This window comes from Heptranchias perlo, chromosome 3 (assembly GCF_035084215.1).
Source record: "Heptranchias perlo isolate sHepPer1 chromosome 3, sHepPer1.hap1, whole genome shotgun sequence".
NCBI classification, from domain to species: Eukaryota; Metazoa; Chordata; class Chondrichthyes; order Hexanchiformes; family Hexanchidae; genus Heptranchias; species Heptranchias perlo.
This window is the reverse complement of record NC_090327.1, coordinates 78,960,618-78,983,734: the sequence shown is the minus strand read 5'-3', so window position 1 is coordinate 78,983,734 and position 23,117 is coordinate 78,960,618. Positions and strand designations below refer to the sequence as shown.

The 23,117-nt window shown below is 42.9% G+C and overlaps 1 protein-coding gene across 4 annotated transcripts in view; it reads right to left on the bottom strand.

Moving 5' to 3' along the window:
* The window catches only part of LOC137316340 (ATP-binding cassette sub-family C member 9-like), a 233,059-nt gene that overhangs the window by 37,918 nt on the left and 172,024 nt on the right, over positions 1 to 23,117 (bottom strand). For all 4 annotated transcript variants that reach the window (XM_067980409.1, XM_067980417.1, XM_067980431.1 and 1 more), the window contains 4 exons: positions 19,558 to 19,821; positions 17,913 to 17,974; positions 11,232 to 11,388; positions 8,938 to 9,043 (listed from right to left, as the gene is read on the bottom strand). In XM_067980409.1, the coding sequence (XP_067836510.1) occupies positions 8,938 to 9,043; positions 11,232 to 11,388; positions 17,913 to 17,974; positions 19,558 to 19,821 (589 nt within the window). The remainder of the gene's footprint in view (positions 1 to 8,937; positions 9,044 to 11,231; positions 11,389 to 17,912; positions 17,975 to 19,557; positions 19,822 to 23,117) is intronic.

Genomic DNA, 23,117 nt, shown 5'->3' with positions numbered 1-23,117 from the left:
TTTGATTATTTTTTTGTACCTACGCACTAGCTTTTAATGATCTGTGTATATGGACACCCAAATCCCCTTACTCTTCCACAGCTCCTAGTCTCTCACCATTAAGAAAATATTCCAATTTGTCTTTTTCAGATCCAAAGTGGATGACCTCACATTTCCCCCAACATTGAACTCCAACTGCCACAATTTTTCCCACTCACTTAGTCTGACTATGTCCCTTTGCAACTTCCTGCTCCCATCCACACAACTTGCCATGCCTACTAACTTAGTGTCATCTGCAAACTCGGATCTACAACTCTCTATTCCTTCATCCAGGTCCTTAATATATATGAAGAAAAGCTGAAGCCCCAGTACAGATTCCTGGGGAACACCACTTGTCATATCCCGCCAATCAGAGAACGTTCCCTTTATCCCTATTTTCTGTCTCCTACCTCCTAAACAGTTACCAACCCATGTCATAAGATTACCTCCAACTCCTGTATGCTTTCATTTTCATTAATAATCTCTTGTAGGATTATTGTGGATGAGGGAAGGAGGAGGAGAAGGAGGAGGAGGAAGATGGGGAAGGGGAGAGTAGAGAGGACAGTAGACTGTATTTTCTCCCAACACCAGGAACTTGATCAAACTGGTCCATTGCAATACTATTGTGCTCAGAGGCTGTGGTAATATGGGAAGCTTCATTTGCAATTCCTTTCAGAAGCATTGTTTTAATAATTGGTTGGAAAGGTGCAGGATGGTAACACTGCCTAACATTGCAATTTTTAAATGCATTTGATTAACAACAAAAATCAGAAAGCAGGATGGTGATTACAATTTAGCATACAGTCAGTATACAGCAACAAATTTACTTTGAAATGTAATGTTACATGCTTTCTTAAATTTAACTGAAATTAGCTATCAATCTGCCAACTATGGGCCTCTCAGGTACTGCATAAAATTCTGTGAGTCATAAAGTACTTTTAATATATGATACTAAAAAAATGGCCCTAATCTTGGCAGATCATAGAATCATAGAAAATTTACAGTGCAGAAGGAGGCCATTTGGCCCATCGTGTCTGTGCCAGCCGAAAATGAGCCACTCAGCCTAATCCCACTTTCCAGCACTTGGTCCGTAGCCTTGTAGGTTATGGCACTTCAGGTGCATAACCTGGTACTTTTTAAAATGAGTTGAGGGTTTCTGCCTCTACCACCCTTTCAGGCAGTGAGTTCCAGACCCCTACCACCCTCTGGGTGAAAACATTTTTCCTCAGCTCCCCTCTAATCCTTCTACCAATCACTTTAAATCTATGCCCCCTGGTTATTGACCTCTCTGCTAAGGGAAATAGGTCCTTCCTATCCACTCTATCTAGGGCCCTCATAATTTTATACACCTCAAATAAATCTCCCCTCAGCCTCCTCTGTTCCAAAGAGAACAACCCCAGCCTATCCAATATTTCCCCATAGCTAAAATTTACCAGTCCTGGCAACATCCTCGTAAATCTCCCCTGTACCCTCTCTAGTGCAATTACATCCTTCCAGTAATGTAGTGACCAGAACTGTACAGAGTACTCAAGCTGTGGCCTAACTAGTGTTTTATACAGTTCTAGTATAACCTCCCTGCTCTTATATTCCATGCCTCGGCTAATAAAGGAAAGTATTCCATATGCCTTCTTAACCACCTTATCCACCTGTCCTTCTACCTTCAGGGATCTGTGGACAGGCACTCCAAGGTCCCTCACTTCCTCTACACCACTCAGTATCCTCCCATTTATTGTCCCATTATAATTAGCTGATAAGATCAAAACTCAAGATAAATCTAGTGGTAATAAGTAAATCACATAGCAATTTCCTCTGCCCCCAAGTAATAATTAAGTTGGAGCACAGTGTATTTCTTTGAGATATTTCTCCCTTACAAATTCAGTGCATTATTTTAAAAAGCAGGTGCTGCAGAGTATTTCAGCAGCCTAGGAGCAGCAAAACTGGAAAATGCCATCTTTTTCGAGCAATGATTTACGTCAAGAGAAGCTGTCAAAAATTGACTTAGGCAAAAGTGAATACCAATAGTAGATAGTATTTCATTAGCAGTCTGGAAAACTGCCACTGACTAGTAATTTCAGCTATCCAGTCACCGTCACAATAAAGGCTTTGGCTATCACTAATGACAGATGTACTATCAAGTAACAGATGTGAAAAATATGAAGTTTACTTTTTCTTTTGGATTTGATACTACATTGGGTGGAACGTTACAAGCCACAAGAATAATACATACTAGCAGATCTCCTGTGACATTGCTCATGGTGTGTCAGAAGCATAATAAGATCAATGGTGTTATGCCAAGCTGTGTTATTATGACAATGATTTATCAGCATTGGGGACTACCTTGAGATCTGGGGGTACTGGGGAAGGGTTTGGGACTGGCAGTCTGGGAACTCAGGGTCTAGCAGTGCTTTGAGGAAGGGGCCAAGGTCTAGGTGCATTGGGAAGTGCTGCAGAGATGAGTTCTTGGAACAATGGAAAGAGGGTCTAAATTCTGGGAACATTGGTGAGAAAGGTCCCAGGTTTGGAAGCAGCGAGCACTAGGAATGTGCTCTATGATTTTGAGTACTGAGAGAGAGGTGTGCGCTGCGGACCATGAGGTCTGGGAAGGGGGCTTGGGAGCATTGGGATTGGGAAACAGAGTCTGGAAGTATGGGGGAGTTGGTGGGATCTGGCAGTATGGGAAAAGTAGGGTGTAACAGCCTTGTGGGTGGAGGGGGACCCAGGGGAACGGGACTCAAATTGATCATGGCACCTTTCAGACTTCTCCCCCCCACCCAAACACATTCCTGCCTTTCAGCCTCCTCAACTGATCCATCCACACCACCTTTAGTGCCACTTTCCCCCTTGGCAGCCGGTTCATGTCCTTAAATTATCTGCCTTAAAGCATTTAGTGCACAATTAGGAAGTTTGCCGACTTATATAGTCTTTAATAATCATAAATTTCCATTAACAAAAAAAAACTTAGAAATGACTCAAATGTTCATCATTTACAGTCTGCCCATTTTCTTATACATAACGAGTGCAACGGAGCACACAGTGAACAGCTGGGAGTTTGGTGAGTGTGGGAGTTCGGTGAAGTGGGGGGAGGAGGTGCTGCTTTGCCTTGCTTTTCCAAACTTTTTCCGCAGAGCGGCGGCGGACCTGAGCAGCAGAAGATTGAGAGCGGGAATAAAAGCAGCAGCAGACCTGCAACAAGAGAAAACTACTGTGCGACGTCACAGGTGAGGAGGGGAGTCCGAGAGCGGGAGGAGAGTCTGGGAGGTGAACGCAGTGTAAATCTAAGGCAAGTCATGGCAGCACAGCTCGCACCCGTGATGTGCTCCTCCTGTACTATGTGGGAAGTCATGGACACTGCTAGTGTCCCTGGCAACCATGTGTGCAGGAAGTGTGTCCAACTGCAGCTACTGACTAACCGTATTTCGGGGCTGGAGCTGCGGGTGGATTCACTGTGGAGCATCCGCGATGCTGAGATTATCGTGGATAGCACGTTCAGTGAGGTGGTCACACCGCAGGTAAAGATTACGCAGGCAGAAAGGAAATGGGTGACCGCCAGGCAGAGTAAAAGGACTAGGCAGGTGGCCCCAGGGGACTCCTGATCTATCTCCCTCTCAAACAGATATACCGCTTTGGATACTGTTGGGGGAGATGGCTTATCAGGGGAAAGCAGCAAGAGCCAAGTTCGGGGCACCACGGGTGGCTCTGCTGCACAGGAGGGGAGGAATAAGAGTGGCAGGGCTATAGTGATAGGGGATTCAATTGTAAGGGGAACAGATAGGCGTTTCTGCAGCCGCAAATGTGACTCCAGGATGGTATGTTGCCTCCCTGATGCTAGGGTCAAGGATGTCACGGAGTGGCTGCAGGGCATTCTCGAGGGAGAGGGTGAACAGCCAGTAGTCGTGGTCCATATCGGTACCAACGACATAGGTTTAAAAAAAAGGGATGAGGTCCTGCAAGGTGAATTTAAGGAGTTAGGAGATAAATTAAAAAGCAGGACCTCAAAGGTAGTGATCTCAGGATTACTACCAGTGCCACGTGCTAGTGAGTATAGGAACAGGAGAATAGACCAGATGAATGCATGGCTGCAGGGATGGTGTAGGAGGGAGGGATTTAGATTCCTGGGACATTGGGATCAGTTCTGGGGAAGATGGGACCTGTACAAGCGGGACAGGTTACACCCGAGCAGGACCGGGACCGATGTCCTCGCGGGGGTGTTTGCTAGTGTTGTTGGGGAAGGTTTAAACTAGAATGGCAGGGGGATGGGAACCCGAGCAGGGATACAGAGGAGGGGAAACAAGGATAGAAACAAAAGACAGAAAGGGAAGAAGCAATAGTGGAAGGCAGAGAAAACAAGGGCGAAAAACAAATAGGGCCATAGTGCAAAATAAAACTAAGATGACTAGTAATCTTAAAAAGACAAGTTTAAAGGCATTGTGTCTTAATGCGCGGAGCATTCGCAATAAGCTAGATGAATTAACAGCGCAGATAGATATTAATGGGTATGATATAGTTGTGATTACGGAGACATGGCTGCAGGGTGACCAAGGATGGGAACTGAACATCCAGGGGTATTCAGTATTTAGGAAGGACAGGCAAAAAGGGAAAGGAGGTGGGGTAGCGTTGTTAGTAAAGGAAGAAATCAATGCAATAGCGAGGAAGGATATTGGCTCGGAAAATCACGATGTGGAATCTGTATGGGTGGAGCTAAGAAACACCAAGGGGCAGAAAACGTTGGTGGGGGCTGTCTATAGGCCCCCAAATAGTAGTGGAGATGTAGGGGAGGGCATTAAACAGGAAATTAGAGATGCATGCAAGAAGGGTACAACTATAATCATGGGTGACTTTAATTTACGTATAAATTGGTCAAACCAAATTAGCAATAATACTGTGGGGGAGGAATTCCTGGAGTGTGTACATAATGGATTTCTAGACCAATATGTTGAGGAACCAACTAGTGAACAGGCGGTCCTAGACTGGGTATTGTGCAATGAGAAAGGATTAATTAACAATCTTGTTGTGCGGGGTCCTGTAGGGAAGAGGGACCATAACATGATAGAATTCCTCATTAAGATGGAGAGTGAAGTAGTTGAATCCGAAAATAGGGTCCTGAATCTAAATAAAGGAAAGTACGAAAGTATGAGGTGCGAGTTGGCTATGATAGATTAGGGAACTTTACTAAAAGGGTTGACGGTGGATAGGCAATGGCTAATATTTAAAGAACGTGTGCAGGAATTACAACAATTATTCATTCCTGTCTGGCGCAAAAATAAAACAGGAAAGGTGGCTCAACCGTGGCTTACAAAAGAAATTAGTGATAGTGTTAGATCCAAAGAGGAGACATATAAAATTGCCAGAAAAAGCGGCAAGGCCTGAGGATTGGGAGCAGTTTAGAATTCAGCAAAGAACAAAGTGATTGATTAAGAGGGGAAAAATAGAGTATGAGAGTAAACTAGCTGGGAACATAAAAACTGACTGTAAAAGCTTCTATAAATATGTCAAGAGAAAAAGATTAGTGAAGACAAATGTAGGTCCCTTACAGTCAGAAATGGGGGAAATTATAATGGGGAACAAAGAAATGGCAGAACAATTAAACACATACTTTGGTTCTGTCTTCACAATGGAGGACACAAATAACCTCCCGGAAATGTTAGGGAACCAAGGGTCTAGTGAGAGGGAGGAACTGAAGGAAATCAGTGTTTGTAAAAAAAAAAGTGCCAGGGAAATTAATGGGGCTAAAGGCTGTCAAATCCCCAGGGCCTGTTAATCTGCATCCCAGAGTACTAAAGGAAATGGCCCTGGAAATAGTGGATACATGGTTGGTCATCTTCCAAAATTTTATAGACTCTGGAACAGTTCCTACAGATTGGAGGGTAGCAAATGTAACCCCACTATTTAAAAAAGGAGGGAGAGAAAAAACAGGGAATTACAGACCAGTTAGCCTAACATCAGTAGTGGGGAAAATGCTAGAGTCTATTATAAAGGATGTGATAACAGAACACTTGGAAGGCATTAACGGGATTGGACAAAGTCAGCATGGGTTTATGAAAGGGAAACCATGCTTAACAAATCTACTGGAGTTTTTTGAGGAGGTAACTAGTGGAATAGATAGGGGAGAACCAGTGGATGTGGTGTACTTGGATTTTCAGAAGGCTTTTGATAAGGTCCCACATAAGAGGTTAGTGTGCAAAATTAAAGCACATGGGATTGGGGGAATATACTGCATGGATTGAGAATTGGTTGACAGACAGGAAACAGAGAGTAGGAATAAACAGGTCTTTTTCCAGGTGGCAGGCAGTGACTAGTGGGGTACTGCAGGGATCAGTGCTTGGGCCCCAGCTATTCACAATATATATCAATGATTTGGATGAGGGAACTAAATGTAACATTTCCAAGTCTGCAGACGACACAAAGCTGGGGTGGAATGTGATCTGTGAGGAGGATGCAAAGAGGCTCCAATGTGATTGACAAGTTGGGTGAGTGGGCAAGAACATGGCAGATGCAGTATAACGTGGATAAATGTGAGGTTATCCACTTTGGTTGTAAAAACAGAAAGACAGATTATTATCTGAATGGTGACAGATTGGGAAAAGGGGAGGTGCAAAGGGACCTGGGTGTCCTTGTACACCAGTTGCTGAAAGCGAGCATTCAGGTGCAGCAAGCAGTTAGGAAGGCGAATGGTATGTTAGCGTTCATTGCAAGAGGTTTTGAGTACAGGAACAGGGATGTCTTACTGCAGTTGTACAGGGCCCTTGGCGAGACCACATCTGGAGTACTGTGTGCAGTTTTGGTCTCCGTATCTGCGGAAGGATGTCCTTGACATGGAGGGAGTGCAACGAAGGTTTACCAGACTGATTCCTTGGATGGCAGGACAGACGTATGAGGAGAGATTATTTACTAGAGTTTAGAAGAATGAGAGGTGATCTCATCGAAACATATAAAATTCTAACAGGACTAGACAGACTAGATGCAGGGAGGATGTTCCCGATGGATGGGGAATCCATAACCAGGGGTCACAGTCTCAGGATGCGGGGTATGCCATTTAGAGCCAAGATGAGGAGAAATTTCTTCACTCAGAGGGTGGTGAACCTGTGGAATTCTCTACCACAGAAGGCAGTGGAGGCCAAGTCATTAAATATATTCAAGAAGGAGATAGATATATTTCTTAATGCTAAGGGGATCAAGGGATATGGGGAAAAAGCAGCAACAGGGTACTGAGTTAGACGATCAGCCATGATCATTTTGAATGGCGGAGCAGGTCCGAAGGGCCGAATGGCCTACTCTTGCTCCTATTTTCTATGATGTTATGAAAAACTATTCTTAAGCCCCAAATATGGTGCTGAAGTGAAAGGCCTTTTTTAAACTGTATTTTACCCAAAATAATGATAGGGTGGCATGCCATAATTGATATGGACATCAGCCAATCAGGAGGAACACACATTCATAATTATGTTTTACTTGGAAAAACAATCACATTCTTAGTGAACAATTTTTGTTTTGCTTTCTAACTTCCAAGGAAATCAAAGCTGCTGCTAATCATATGTACTGTCTCAGTGTGATAATAGAAAAAGGAGCAGTAGTTAATATTTTAAATGTGAGACTGGACCATAATAAAGCTTTAAGAACTCAGTTTCCAGTTTGCTTCAAAGTCTTTTGGAAAAAGCAAAGAATTTACAAATTTACATAGAATTCCATCGAATGTACAGCACAGAGACAGGCCACTCGGTCCAACCGGTCCATGTCGGTGTTCCACACGAGCCTCCTCCCAACCCTTTTTCATCTAACCCCATCAACATATCCTTCTTTTCCTTTCTCCCTCGTGTTTATCTAGCTTTCCCTTAAATCCATCTATGCTAGTCACCTCAATTACTCCTTGTGGCAGCGAGTTCCACATTCTAACCACTCTCTGGGTAAAGAAGTTTCTCCTGAATTCCCTATTGGATTTATTAGTGACTATCTTATATTTACGGACCCTAGTTCTGGTCTCCCCCTAAATGGAAACATCTTCTCTACAACTACCATATCAAACCCTTTCATAATCTTCAAGACCTCTATCAGGTCACCACTCAGTCTTCTCTTTTCTGGAGAAAAGAGCCCCAGCCTGTTCAATCTTTCCTGAACCTCTCAGTTCTGGTATCATCCTAGTAAATCTTTTTTACACCTTCTTCAGTGCATCTATATCCTTTTTATAATATGGAGACCTGAACTGTTCACAGAACTCCAAGTGTGGTCTAACCAAGGTTCTTTACAAGTTTAACATAACTTCACTGCTTTTCAATTCTATCCCTCTAGAAATGAACCCCAGTGCTTGGTTTGCTTTTTTTTTTAAAGTGGCCTTATTAATCTATGTCACTTCTTTTAGTGATTTGTATATCTGTACCCCCAGATCCCTCTGCTCCTCTACCCCATTTAATTTCTTTTAGAATTAGGCAACAAACTCTTTACTTCATTATAAACGTTGACATACAGAATGTTACTCAAAAATCATGACACAGGAATTAAGGATAATGTGTATCTGAAGTGTGCATCAAATGCAAGACTTTTAATATATATTATTAGTACAGAAGATCAATTTTATAAATATTGCTTTTTTTAAAGCACTCATTTCATTAGAAAATTTGTGTAGACAGCAATTTTTAATGGAAATATCTAATATGTATTACATATACACATATTTTTTCTTCAATTTATTAGTAATCCAATCAGCAAAACCCATGAAGGTTAAAAAGATAGAAATCCCAAAGTTGATGTGGATTTATTAGAAATGGGGAAACATGTTGCATAGTAAAGCTAAGTGTGTACAGTTCAAATTTCCATATTAGTACAGTTCTACATAGCTGGGACTTTTTGTAGTATATGTTCCTGGTCATACCTTTGAAAAATTGAAAGAACAATGGTATTTAATGCATTTTATACCAGGAGACCAACCTTTTGCTGTCAGGCTTTTCCAAGCTTTTACCAGATTTGGATTTTGTTTAGAGATGTCCTGGTAGGTACCTTGGATTTCAATCTTCCCATCCTGCAAAGCAATTATCTAAAAAAAAAGTGTATCACATTATAGAAGATTGCACATTTACATCTGTATTTATTGCAGCTAATCTGTTTTATTTAGACTAAAACTTTTATTGAACTAAAATTTTTGTTGAACATAATTTAGATTACAAACATTTAAATTGATACTAAAAGGAGAGCCTGGGAGAAGAAATACACTCTACACCAAGTACATCCTCTATCTTCTCTTCAAAATGTACATATATAACACCACACAATCATTTTAATAAATTAGATTTCCAGGTCATTTTTAGCCTTCTTTGGTGGGGGAAACCAGAACAAGGAGGCATATTTGTAAAACTAGAGCTAGGCCATTCAGGAGTGAAATCAGGAAGCAAGTTTTTACACAAAGGGTAATGGAAATCTGGAACTCGCTCCCCAAAAGGCTGTGGATGCTGGGTCAATTAAATTTTTCCACGACTGAGATTGATAGATTTTTATTAGGTAAGGGTATTAAGCGATATGGAACAAAGGCAGGTAATTGGAGTTGAGGTACAATCAGCGATGATATAACTGAATGGCGGAACAAGCTTGAGGAGCTGAATGGCCTATTCCTGTTCCGAAGTAACTCAAAGGCACATTTTAGATAGCCGTAAAAAGTACGGACATTAAACCAGGAAGGGACAGATTAGGAGGGGTGACTGAAACCTTGGTCAAGAGATAAGTTTTCAGAAGGTTTTTAAAGGAGGGAAGAGAGTTAAGGAGGGAATTCTAGACAGTAGGGCCCAGGCAGTTGAAAGCTCTGCAACCACTGGAGGGATAAAGTGAGGGAGGTTTGCACAAGAGGCTGGAGTCAGAGAGGGGGTTGGCAAGGTCACAGAAGAATTTAAAGACAAGGATGAAGATTTTAAATTTGACATGTTGGGGAACAGGGAGCCCATTGTTAGCTTAGCAAGGATGTGGTGATGAGTGAGTGAGACTTAGTGCACGATACATATATGTGGCAGAGATTTGGATGTTGGAGTTTATGGAAAGTGAAGGATCGGGGGCCAGTGAGGAAAGCGCTTTGAGTAGTCAAGTCTGGAAGTGACAAAGACATATATGAGGCTTTCATCAGCAAAAGGGCTGGGGTAGGATTGGAGATGGGCAATGTTGTGGAGGTGGAAGTAATTGGTCTTTGTGATGGATAGGATATGGAGTCTGAAAGTCACCTGCATGTTGCGAACAGTCCAATCAAACCTGAGACAGTGGCCAGGGAGGATTACAAGGGAGTGAAGTTTGTGCCAAAGGCCAATGACAATGGCTTTCCATCTTCCCAATGTTGAGCTGGAGGAAGTTATGATTCATCATGGATGTTGGACAAGCTGCTTGATAGCAGAGAGGCAATTGAGAGAGTAGCAGAACTGATAGATAACTGCTTGTCATCAGCTTACAGGTGGAGGCTGACACTTAGAGATGATGTTACCAAGCGCAGCAAATAAATGAGGAAGAGGAAGAAGCCAAGAGGAGAGAGGGTTAGGGATGTTGAAGTAAAGATCAAAATTACCGAGGATGAGGAGTCACTTACTGCAAAGTGCTGAGGGAAGAGAGGATGGAGGATATCTTGTGGGAAGTCGGCATGGGGTTTGGAGGGTAAATATTGAAGATTTTAAATGGCAATGAAGAAAAGGTGGGGCAGTTATTTGGTATAGAAATACTCACCGAGCCACATGGTTGCTCTTTCCTTTAATATGGGATGAGTTGTAGAATTATGCCCATATTTAGTAATGATCACATTAATATCATCACAAAAGCACAGCACGCCAATATATTAAAGCAATGCGTTATGAAGCGGAGGGCAGGAATTCATGATCTTAGGTCTGGAGAAAGTGGTGAACAGAGGTTAGGCACAGGGAGAAATGGTGAAGGAAAAAGAACGGAGAGTCAATCTGTAACACATTTGTACATTTATTAGCAGCTGGCCCTAACAAAAAGGGCAGAGACCTGGGAGCAGGTTGCTCGCCCATGCTCTCAGGTAAGGAATTATACATGGTACAGAGATACCTAAAAGAAAAGGAAGTGAAATATATAAAACAGGCTGTCAAAACACCACAGCACTGATGGAATTTATTAATTGAATGCTTCTCACAAAAGCACCATGTTCTGCCCACAGAAATTACAGGAGTCATCTAGAAAGTATGTTGAAGTCTTAAAGGGAAACTCCAGTAATTTAATCAAAATATCTTACGTACATAGTCAGCTTCCTCAACATATTCCAGTTTGTGTGTTATAATGATGGCTGTTCTGTTTTCCTTCTTTAAAATCCCCATGATCCCTTGGTGGAACACATGACTTCCCACATATACATCCAGGGCTGATAAAGGATCATCCAATATTACAACAGAGCACCTAAATTAGATAAAAGGCAGAATAATTCAATAAGTGTGTTCTACAGGCACTGTCTGACATTTAAAGTACCAAAGCTTTCAATGTAATTCAAAATTCCAAAGAAAAGGGTCATAAAACAATATTGACCATTTCACCCATAACTTTCTCTGCTCTAAGGAGAACTTTTAACTCTTTGTATGAAGAGCTATGAGGCATTTTGATACAAACGCATTAGATAAATGCAAGTATCATCATTATTTTTAATGGTCTTAGGAATTGCTAGATGAAATGAAACCAAGGTCAATCTAGTTCGCCCTCTACCATCCGGATAGTCACATGATACAACAATAATAGTTAACTATCATGGCCATCAATCTTTATCAAATTTAGTCTACAACAGAGCCAAACATGAAACAGTGGTAGAAAGCTTTGGGAACCATAAGTCCAAAGTCATCTGTTCCTCCCAAGCATGCTAAACTTATCATATGAGATGTGTCAAATTACTCATATACTGTACCCCAAAATATTATTTTCTGAAAGAAATCTATCTAATTTTCATTTGAATGAATCAACACTTTCTGCTTCCACCGTCTCGCTAAGGAGCTTGTTCCATAGATTTACCAAAGTCAAAACAAATTATGCACAGAACATATTCTTCCAACAAGGCATAAAGGGTTGCTAGTGAAAATGAAAAAAAACAATTTTCTAATATATTTGGAATTTTATTTTATACTTAGATGATGACCAGCAAGCTTTAGGACTATGTGGCACGAAATCGGCCCGTGCAGCGCCCGTTTTATAGGCGCCACGCAGACTCCTAAGCCCTGAAAATGGTGTGTGGGATGCACGCGCACACTTCCAACGTGAAGTGCGCAGGACGCCATCTTGGTACAGGTGGTTGCGAGCGCACACCTAATGAATATCAGCAGCATGTAGAGTAGGAAAATTATGATGTACATTATTGTGCAACGCTGATTTGAAGAAGCCAGCTTTAACTCACACAACTGAACAGGACTTAAAGGGCATGAAGGAGCCCCCACCAGCGCTATTTAAAGGGATCCTGCAAGAGTTACAGGTTAGTTGCTGGATTATTTATTCTGGCTGCTGGTGCAATTGTATGTGTTTTGGGAAGTTTCCTATACTTGGAGAAAGTTGCAAATATTCTACAGAGTGGTCTGGCTGGTCTTGCAGTACTGCTAGTGGTATTTAAAATAGTGTGTTGACCAAAGTTGTTGTCAGACATGGATGCCTGCTAGGCTGGGAATTGAACATGACTGGGAGCATGCAGAGAGGCCATGCAGAGCAAGACAAGCTGCCAGAAGAGGGAGGAGGAGGAGGAGGAGGAGGAGGAGGAGCAAGGCACTCAGCAGGAGGCCATATCCAAATAGGGCCTTCAGGGACCAATTCTCTTACCTTAACTTCAATGACGACCAGTGCATCCGACTGCTGTGGTTCACAAAAGAGGTTGTGACTGAAATTTGTCAACTGCTGCAGCCACAACTGCAGCCTCAGAGCAGGGCAAGGACAGCATTGCTTGTGGCAGTCATGGTAACCGCAGCGCTTAATTTTTACAGCTCTGGTTCCTTTCAGGCTGCTGTTGGAAATATTAGCAACATCTCTCAGTTTGCAGTGCACTGCTGTATAAGGGAGGTCACTGAGGCTCTGTACACATTCCGAAACAGATTTATCTCATTCTTTCTTGACATAGACAAGCAGCATGAGCGAGCACAAGAGTATGCTCGCATTGCAGGCCTCCCCACGGTGCCACTGACTGCACGCATGTTGCCGTGCATGCTCCACATCTGAATTCGGCCATATTCATGAACAGAAAGGGATTCCACTCTCTCAATGTGCAGCTGGTGTGCGAACACACGCAGCGCATCATGCAGGTCAATGCCCGCTATCCTGGCAGCAATCACGATTCTTTCATTCTACAGCAGTCCAACGTGCCACCTATATGTCAACCAGCACGGCAAGTCAAAGGTTGGCTACTGGGCGGCAAGGGATATCCCCTCATGATTTGGCTCATGACTGCGGTCTGGAATGCATGCACATGTGCACAGCTGGCGTACAACGTAAGAACATAAGATATAGGAGCAGGAGCAGGCAATCCTGGCTGATCTTCTACCTCAACGCCATTTTCCTGCACTATCCCCATATTTCGATGCCTTTAATATCTAGAAATCTATCGATCTCTGTTTTAAATATACGCGAGCGATGCTGCCACACGGAACATCAACGAGCACACCATGGGCGTCCTCAAGCAACGCTTCCACTGCCTGGACCGCTCTGGAGGAGCCCTGCCGTATTCAGCTGAGCGAGTATCAAGATTTGTCGTTGTATGCTACATGCTGCACAACCTCGCCACTAAGAGGAAACAGTCCTTGCCACAGCCTATCAGGCGAGAATATGAGCAAGAGGCAGAGGAAGAGACGGAGGAGGAAGAAGGAGAAGAGGCAGTGAGGCAACGAGGTAGACAGGCCCTGTCTGCCAGGGCTCTGCATGATCAGATGATTAATGAGCGATATCAGTAACCTCAATGACATAGGAACAGGAGTAGGCCATTCAGCCCCTCATGCCTGCTCCACCATTTGATAAGATCATGGCTGATCTGTGATCTAACTCCATATACCTGCCTTTGGCCCATATCCCTTAATACCTTTGGTTGCCAAAAAGCTATCTAGCTCAGATTTAAATTTAGCAATTGAGCTAGTATCAATTGCCATTTGCGGAAGAGAGTTCCAAACTTCTACCACCCTTTGTGTGTAGAAATGTTTTCTAATCTCACTCCTGAAAGGTCTGGCTCTAATTTTTAGACTGTGCCCCCTACTCCTAGAATCCCCAACCAGCGGGAATAGTTTCTCTCTATCCACCCTATCTGTTCCCCTTAATATCTTATAAACTTCGATCAGATCACCCCTTAACCATCGAAACTCCAGAGAATACAACCCCAATTTGTGTAATCTCTCCTCGTAACTTAACTCTTGAAGTCTGGGTATCATTCTAGTAAACCTACGCTGCACTCCCTCCAAGGCCAATATGTCCTTCCGAAGGTGCAGTGCCCAGAACTGCTCACAGTACTCCAGGTGCGGTCTAACCAGGGTTTTGTATAGCTGCAGCATAACTTCTGCTCCCTTGTACTCTAGTCCTCTGGATATAAAGGCTAGCATTCCATTAGCCTTATTAATTATTTTCTGCACCTGTTCATGACACTTCAATGATCTATGTATCTGAACCCCTAAGTCCCTTTGGACATCCACTGTTTTTAACTTTTTACCATTTAGAAAGTACCCTGTTCTATCCTTTTTTGATCCAAAGTGGATGACCTCACATTTGTCTACATTGAATTCCATTTGCCACAGTTTTGCCCATTCACCTAATCTATCAATATCGCTTTGTAATTTTATGTTTTCATCTACACTGCTTACAATGCCACCAATCTTTGTGTCATCGGCAAACTTAGAGACTTTCTATGCCTTGACACCTCCCCATTCATCAATAGTCCCACACTCCTTACATTTCCTCGGTCACATGACCATCAAATCGTCCTCCATATGATTACACACTGCTTCCTCCCTCAACTCATCGTAGAAATGAAAACCAACACCAAATACAAATTCTTAACCACATTTATAGATTTATACATGAAATGATTCAAACAAACTGATACTTTGTACATTCCCTTAGTGCCTGTTGTTCGTGTACCTTTACCTATCCTAGTGCTCCTACGAGGTTCATCCCCAGTGGCTGGAACGTGGGTGGTAGAAGGCTGCTGACCTTCAATTGAGGAGACTGCAGATGGCCGTGGAGGATGACCTCGAGCAGCTCTGAGCCAGCTTCAGGCTGCACATCTGGCCTGGCTGGCTAACAGGCAACACAGCAAGGACACTGACTGAGTGGCAGGGGTGGGAGCAGGTATGCTGTGGTCTGCTGGAGAACAGATTGCTGGAGTGCTGCAACGCCCTAGAAGCCCCGTTCTATAGTGGTACCCAGAGCCACAATAGCAGCAGTGTGAGCCTGTAGCGCTGCAATCTGAGCTTCAAATGAAGGTTGCAGACCGTGGCAACTGTTTGTGCTGCAATGGAAGTTGTGACATCAATCATCAGATGCTGCGTCATGGTGAGTTCCACAGGTGTGCTGATGGAGGTGACCACCCATTCCATGTGGGAAAGGATGGGCTCCAAGCTCTGTGCAAAGTTGGAGCTGGGCTCCTGCATGCCCCTTGACATTGTGCACAGGCTTTCTGGCAGGCTTTTCAGTGCACTAAGCATTTGGTTGTGTACGTCCATCAGCTTTCTTATGTAGCCTGACCCATCGATATCATCATCTGACTCCTCTGCAGCAGAACTAGTGTGCGACCTCGCCCTCCAGCGAGCTGCTACCTGCGGTATCTGTTCCCCCCGCCCCGGCTCCTGCGCATTTGTGACCACTGTCTCTCAGATCCCTCCTCTATCTTAGCCTATAAACTACATGCAGTGTCAGTCTGTGAGCTGGTGGCTGCGAGTATTAGTGCGAGTGATGGTGTGTCTTCATCATCACTGTCGTCTGCCTCCGCCTGTGCAGGTGGTTCTTGGGTATATGAAATGACAAAGGTACATGGGTTGAGTTGTGGTGCGGAGAGAGGAGAAAGTAAGACATGTGTGCTCACATCATCTGCAGCACATGAGTCAGAAAAGATTGAGGGATGAGGGAGATGTGGGAAGCGAGAAGGAGGATTAGGTATGCAGAGACCCTCATCATCGATACCTCCAGCACCGCCAGTGGCCATGGCCTCAGCCGCACCCCATCCAATGATGGATAGCACTGTCCACACCATGGGGTTGAGGACATGTAGGCGTGCCTGTCCTCCATCCTTTCTTTCCTGCTGCCGGCTGTTGTGCGCCACCTTCTCCTGCAAGAAAGAGGAAGTGTGTCAGTGAGTGTCCTGCAAGATGTTTGGGTGATGTGGCTGTCATGGTTGAATAGCTGCTAATGTGTGTGACCTGTGAGTTGTAGGTGTGCGGCTTGCAATAGTGGTAATGTGTGAGAGTGAGATGCAGTATGCGATTTGAAGGGTTGAGTAGTGATTGAAAGAGTTTGTTGGTAAGTGGGTGATGGGGATATAGGGCATGGAGGAGTGGATGAGGCTAGTGGTGCAGTTGGTACGATATGCCACTTGAAACTTGAACTCACTCACCTTGACCACTCGTGTCAAATCATTGAACTTCTTCCTGCACTGCATCCATTTGCGTGGGACGATGCTCTTGGCATTGATCTCGTCCGCCACAGCCTCCAACTACCTCTTCAGCATATGTCTGGAGGGCCTTCTGCCCCCCTGCGGATTTAGGATGGCCCTCCATCTGTCCATCTCTTCCACCAAGGCCTCTAGTGTACTGTCCGAGAACCTTGGCGTACGCTCTCTTGCCGGCGCAGCCATTCTTTAGTATATTCCACCACAGATTCACTTCCCAAAGCACTTCCAGCAGCCACAGTGCACCTCCCCTTTAAGAGGTGCAGGCTGCCTTTAAGTAGTGCTAGCCACTCCCGATATTGGGGCCCCTTGCTGGTGCATGCAGCCAATCAACAGTGCACATAGCACTGGCTGCATGCAGCTGTCACTGAAATCACCAGGCAGCACGAATGTTATGGGCGCAGGTTAGTCGCGCACCACGATCCCAGTGCCTGTTTTCGGGGGTTAACCAATTTAACCCCCATGCTGTTTGTCATTTTCCTGAAATTTCTCTCGAATTTAAAAATGCTTAAAAAGATCTTTTAAAAACAAATGTGGTTTCTGTTGCCCATCACATTAATACTGATAAGTCGAATAGAGAGTAGCACAGAGGAAAAAAAAGTATTTGTGAGTAATTTAGTCCAATTAAACATCTCAAAATATATAGCTTCTATTGTTAGAACTTTCAACAGCTACTCATAGAAAGTTAGTTACGGCACAGAAGGAGGCTATTTGGCCCATCGTCTCAGTGCCAGCCGAAAAAGAGCTATCCAGTTTAATCCCACTTTCCAGCACTTGGTCTGTAGCCCTGTAGGTTACAGCACTTCAAGTGCACATCCAAGTACTTTTTAAATGAGTTGAGGATTTCTGCCTCTACCACCCTTTCGGGCAGAGTGTTCCAGACCCCCCACCACCACTCTCCTCAGCTCCCCTCTAATCCTTCTACCAATTACTTTAAATCTATGTTCGCAATATGTGAATGATTCTTCATAATAAACGTAGAAGGACACAGCTTTTTAAACAACTTATCCTGCTGCAGAAATAAATATCCTTCTTGGAATTCTATTAGATTATAGAGCTGATTCCCTAACCAGGTGCAGCGGCAGGGGCGGCACTCACAGGGAGCACTGGTCTGGAAATCACAGGGCAGTTCCTAATTTTCCGTTGTTTTAAACAAGTGGATGGAAAATCAGGCACTGTGAGCCTGCAATTTCCCAACAGGTGCTGCTCTTCACTGGAAACACATGACTAGGAAATTTTCCCTTATATTAAATATCAGCTAAGTCTGTCAGCTAATTCCATCACAATGAACAAATTGCGAAAAATTCATTCATACCTTGAGTAGAGTGCCCGAGCGACACTAACACGCTGTTTTTGACCACCACTCAGATTAATACCCTGGAAAAAATCAAAACGAATGCTTTTAATAATACTATACAGGACAGACTGAAACACATGGTGCACTGAAACTCTGGGGGCAATCTTAACCTAATCCACCCATCGGGAAACTGACAACATCGGGTACAAAGCTGGTTTTACACCTGCCCGATTTTACTCTCCAATAAAGTCAATGGCGAGTAATATTGGGCAGGGTGTAAAATCGGCGTTCTACCCGAATCCGTGGGTTTCCTGCCCGGTGAGTTATGTTAAAATGACCCCTTCTATGTCAGAATGATAATATGTGATTCCCATATGACAAGTTCCCATCAGTCTCAGCCAGGGCTATCTGGGAAGGTGCTGACTGAAGGCGAGGTGCCTCACCCAAGTGAGAGATGTAGAAATGATGTGAAGATGTAATGCTTCACCATTGTGTGCCTCCCAGTAGTAGTGCAAAACACTGGGGAACCAGGTCACCTTCTAACCACCACCAAAAAGAAACGTTGTGTAGTGTGGGTGAAGGAATAAACGTTAAATCTAATTTGATTACTCAGCAAATTTATTCAGTGAATAGGATAGATCCAAGTTTGATCTCCAGCTGATCTCACTAGGATAGCGGTAGAGGGTATTACAATTTGCCTCAACGCCTCCAAGTTAGGGTGGGGAAAATTGGTTGGCATTTCTGCTTCCGATTGTTATCTAGCAAACTCCACTGGAAGTGTGTATAAGGAATCTGGGTGAGGAAAAGATCTGGCTTGGCTGTGATTAGTCCTCTCTCTCCCTCTCTCCCCATGGTGGTCAAATAGTCTACCAACACATACTGTCTAGGCTCACACATGAATAATAGCCATATGGGACAGGGAACTGGAGGATGACCCATGGCTAAAGACCCATTCCTCAGTGGGAAGTCAGCACCTTGGAGATGGGATGGGAGAAGAGAAAATTGTCAATGAATAAATAGGGAAATGTTTTTCCATTATCAATTTAATTTCTCATCCTCTCAATAGCTTCTGTGAAATTTCAAATTAAAGGCCATTTAATATGCAATTCCCCTGCAATATGAAGTGAAACAAAACCAATCACCACTTCAGTTAAAATTACATTATCAAGTGTCAGTTTAAATCACATAATTTACTGTAGAAGCCTGCCTGCAATCCCATTTCACTCCTTGCAGGGGAATTACACATCATAAGGCAGTAACAGAGGAATTGAGTTGTAATTGATAAACCACAAGAGTGAAGCTCTAGTAGTTTACAACATCATGTTAACTCACTGAAGAATTATTGACTTGTAGCAGACTATATATTATCCTATTTATGCGTACAACTATTAATCCTGAATTCACAAAGCATGACAAGACTTTAGCTGGTTTAAATGGCCCTGAAAATGTTTTGCTCCACAGCCTTCAATTTATTTCAGCGATTCAAAATGAAAAACTTTTAAAATTTTTCAAATAAGATTAATTTTATGTTAAAAAAAGTCTGGTATTAGACCAATTTTTAAGGTCACGTGTAAAATTCTAACCCTACGCTAACAAAAATTGAGAGGATGTTACCTATAAAATGTGATTTAAGCGCAGGCAACTATTGCTTCAGTGCACTTACTTTTTCACCAATTTCTGTGAGCTGCCCAGCTGGTAAAATGTCGATATCAGACTGAAGGGCACAGGCATCGATCACAGTCTGAAAACGCACTTCGTCAAAGCTTTCTTCAAACACAATGTTATCCTGTAGAGAAGCATTTCTCAGCCATGGTATCTGTGCAGAATACGCTATCGGCTGATTGGCTGATGCCCACACCACATGACCAGAGACGGTTGTCATTTCTCCTAATATGGCAGATACCAGCGATGTTTTTCCACTTCCAACCTTAAATTAACAAAAATTGGGCGAAAATTAGCTGTACAAGTTTGTTTTTTCTTTTTCATTTTCTCTCCTACCGGCACTGAGTCTTGCTGGATTATTATTCCTTAGGTGCTGGCAGTCATCTGGTACCTCAACCAAATCATCATTAATCATGCTCAGTACTTTTTTGAACGGAAGCCGCAGGAGTACAAACTCTGGCCAATTTTTCTCCTTCCAGAGGTGGGAGTAAAAATGCTAGTATTTACAGAAGGGGGAGGGAAGAGTGCAAGCATTAAATAGTGGTGGGGTGGGGGGGAAGAGTTCCAGCTTGAACTTGGGGGGGGGGCATGGCAGGGGTAAGTATCAACATGAAGTGGGTTACAGGGCAAGAGAATGACAGATTGAATTGGGGTGGGTGGTAAGAGAGAAGAGTGTTAGTATAAACTGGGAGAGTTGGAGGAGAACAGTATCTCTGAAAAAGTGGGGAAATAGATGGAATACGGTGTCTTTGTTAGCTGGGTCTGGAGCAGGTAGAGTATCCCTATGAACTAGAGTGGTGGTGGGGTGGGGGAAGGGGATGGATGTGGGAGTGACTGTTGAGGTAGCTCTTGGGGAAATTATTGATATGTTGAAAATCCAAATGTCTCATTTATTTTTTTTTAAATCGATTGTTAAGTACAGAAGTGCTTAAAAGTAACTAGAATGCATAATTTTCAGTTTTAAAATTCAACATTATCCAAGCAGCAACCCTCCCCGGCCCCCGAGAAAGGCATCACTAATTTTGTGCCTTCAACATTTATATTTCCCCATTCAGGCTTTCCCTCCTCATTACAGTCTATGAAACGTGGAAACAAGTAATCATTTTTGAATTGTCAGCTTTTTGAGGGCATACGTAACATGTGGTATAGCAAGTAGAAAAATTCAATCTGATACAAGAGAGTTTCAGCTGAGGTTCTTTCTTGAGGCAGCGCTTTATTTTGTATCTGGTTGTTTTGCACATGACCTGGGAGGTCCCTGATGCTGACACTGGGTGCTTTAAAGTACAAGTGTTCCATCCATAGCATTGACATTCCTCACATTAATCAACACAATTATTTGTTAAAAATAAGAACCATGATTGCATATCTCTGCTGCAACATTGCTAGGAAAGTAAAAAAACAGATGTTTAAAAGCAAAATGCCCACATCTATTAAAATGTTAACCAGGAGGAGCTATCTGAAATTTATAGTCATCTGCAGAAAGCTTAGATAGGAACATAGGAACAGGAGTAGGCCATTCAGCCCCTCGAGCCTGCTCTGCCATTTGATAAGATCATGTCTGATCTGTGATCTAACTCCATATACCTGCCTTTGGCCCATATCCCTTAATACCTTTGATTGCCAAAAAGCTATCTATCTCAGATATAAATTTAGCAATTGAGCTAGTATCAATTGCCGTTTAGCTGGTCAATCATTGTCAGATGGTTTTTGAAGTACTCGGTACCTAAGATGTGAACATTTCCAAGATGAAAGCACCTTTCAATTAAGTTGGTCTTATCTCTTCACTTCTGCACACCTCATGTTGATGTCTGTACCAATGACAGCTCATCAAGCATTATAAGATTTTAAGCATGGAGGTACAAGTTTTTTGGGAGATGATAATTCTCCTGTATCTAACTTCTAATCTGACATGCATTCAAAAGCAACGTAAAATCAATCAACATTTACAAAATAAGACAGAACATATCTGCTGGGATTTCCCTTTAAGGCACCTTTCCACATTGGTGGCAAGTAGGCTGATGATGACTAAACTAAATCACACATTTGTGACCGACAAGTTTCTGGAAAACAACTGAGACACAAAACAAATGATTTATAGCTCGTTATAACCCAATGATCAGATGACAAGTTCACTAACTTACAATAATGAGCTTCTGCGTTTAGAAGAATTTTATACCACTGACACATCTAACTGACGGAATGATGAAACTCAACTGAGACTGCACTGGGATCCCAAATCTGCTTCATTCAGTTTCATAAACCACAAAGTGATTCCAATTCAGTTTATTAGCCCAATTATTATATTACAGTCTATTCCTGATAATTCAAAGTTGCTTAATTCTGATTACTGGATAATATGAATTGTGTTAAAAAATAATATCCTCCAAAATTCTATAGATTATGGAACAGTTCCTAAAGATTGGAGGGTGGCAAATGTAACCCCACTATTTGAAAAAGGGAGAGAAAACAGGGAACGACAGACCGGTTAGCCTAACATCAGCAGTAGGGAAAATGCTAGAGTGTATTATAAAGGATGTAATAACAGGACACTTAGAAAATATCAACGGGATTAGACAATGTCAACATGGATATATGAAAGGGAAATCATGTTTGACAAACCTACTGGAGTTTTTTGAGGATGTAACTGGTAGAATAAATAACGGAGAACCAGTGGATATGGTGTATTTGGATTTTCAGAAGGTCTTTGATAAAGTCCCACATAAGAGGTGAGTGTTCAAAATTAAAGCACATGGGATTGGGGGTAATATACGGGCATGGATTGAAAATTGGTTAACAGATGGGAAACAGAGAATAGGAATAAATGGGGCTTTTTCGGGGTGGCAGGCAGTGACTAGTGGGGTACCGCAGGGATCAGTGCTTGGGCCCCAGCTATTCACAATATGTATCAATGATTTGGATGAGGGAATCAAATGTAATATTTCCAAGTTTGCTGACGACACAAAACTAGGTGGGATTGTGAGTTGTGAGGAGGATGCAAAAAGGCTTCAAGGCGGTTTAGACAAGTTGAGTGAGTGGGCAAATACATGGTAGATGCAGTATAATGTGGATAAATGTGAAGTTAACCACTTCGGAAGGAAAAACAGAAAGGCAGTGTATTATTTAAATGGTGATAGATTGGGAAATGTTGATGTACAAAGGGACCTGGGTGTCCTTGTACACCAGTCACTGAAAGCAAACATACAGGTGCAACAAGCAGTTCGGAAGGCAAATGGTATGTTGGCCTTCATTGCAAGAGGATTTGATTACAGGAGCAAGGATGTCTTACTGCAGTTATACAGGGCCTTGGTGAGGCCACACCTGGAGTATTGTGTGCAGTTTTAGTCTCCTTACCTAAGAAAGGATATACTTGCCATAGAGGGAGTGCAGCGAAGGTTCACCAGACTGATTCCTGGGATGGCAGGACTGTTGTATGAAGAGAGATTGGGTCAACTAGGTCTGTATTCACTTGAGTTTAGAAGAATGAGAGGGGATCTCATTGAAACATATAAAATTCTGACAGGGCTAGACAGACTGGATGCAGGGAGGATGTTTCCACTGGCT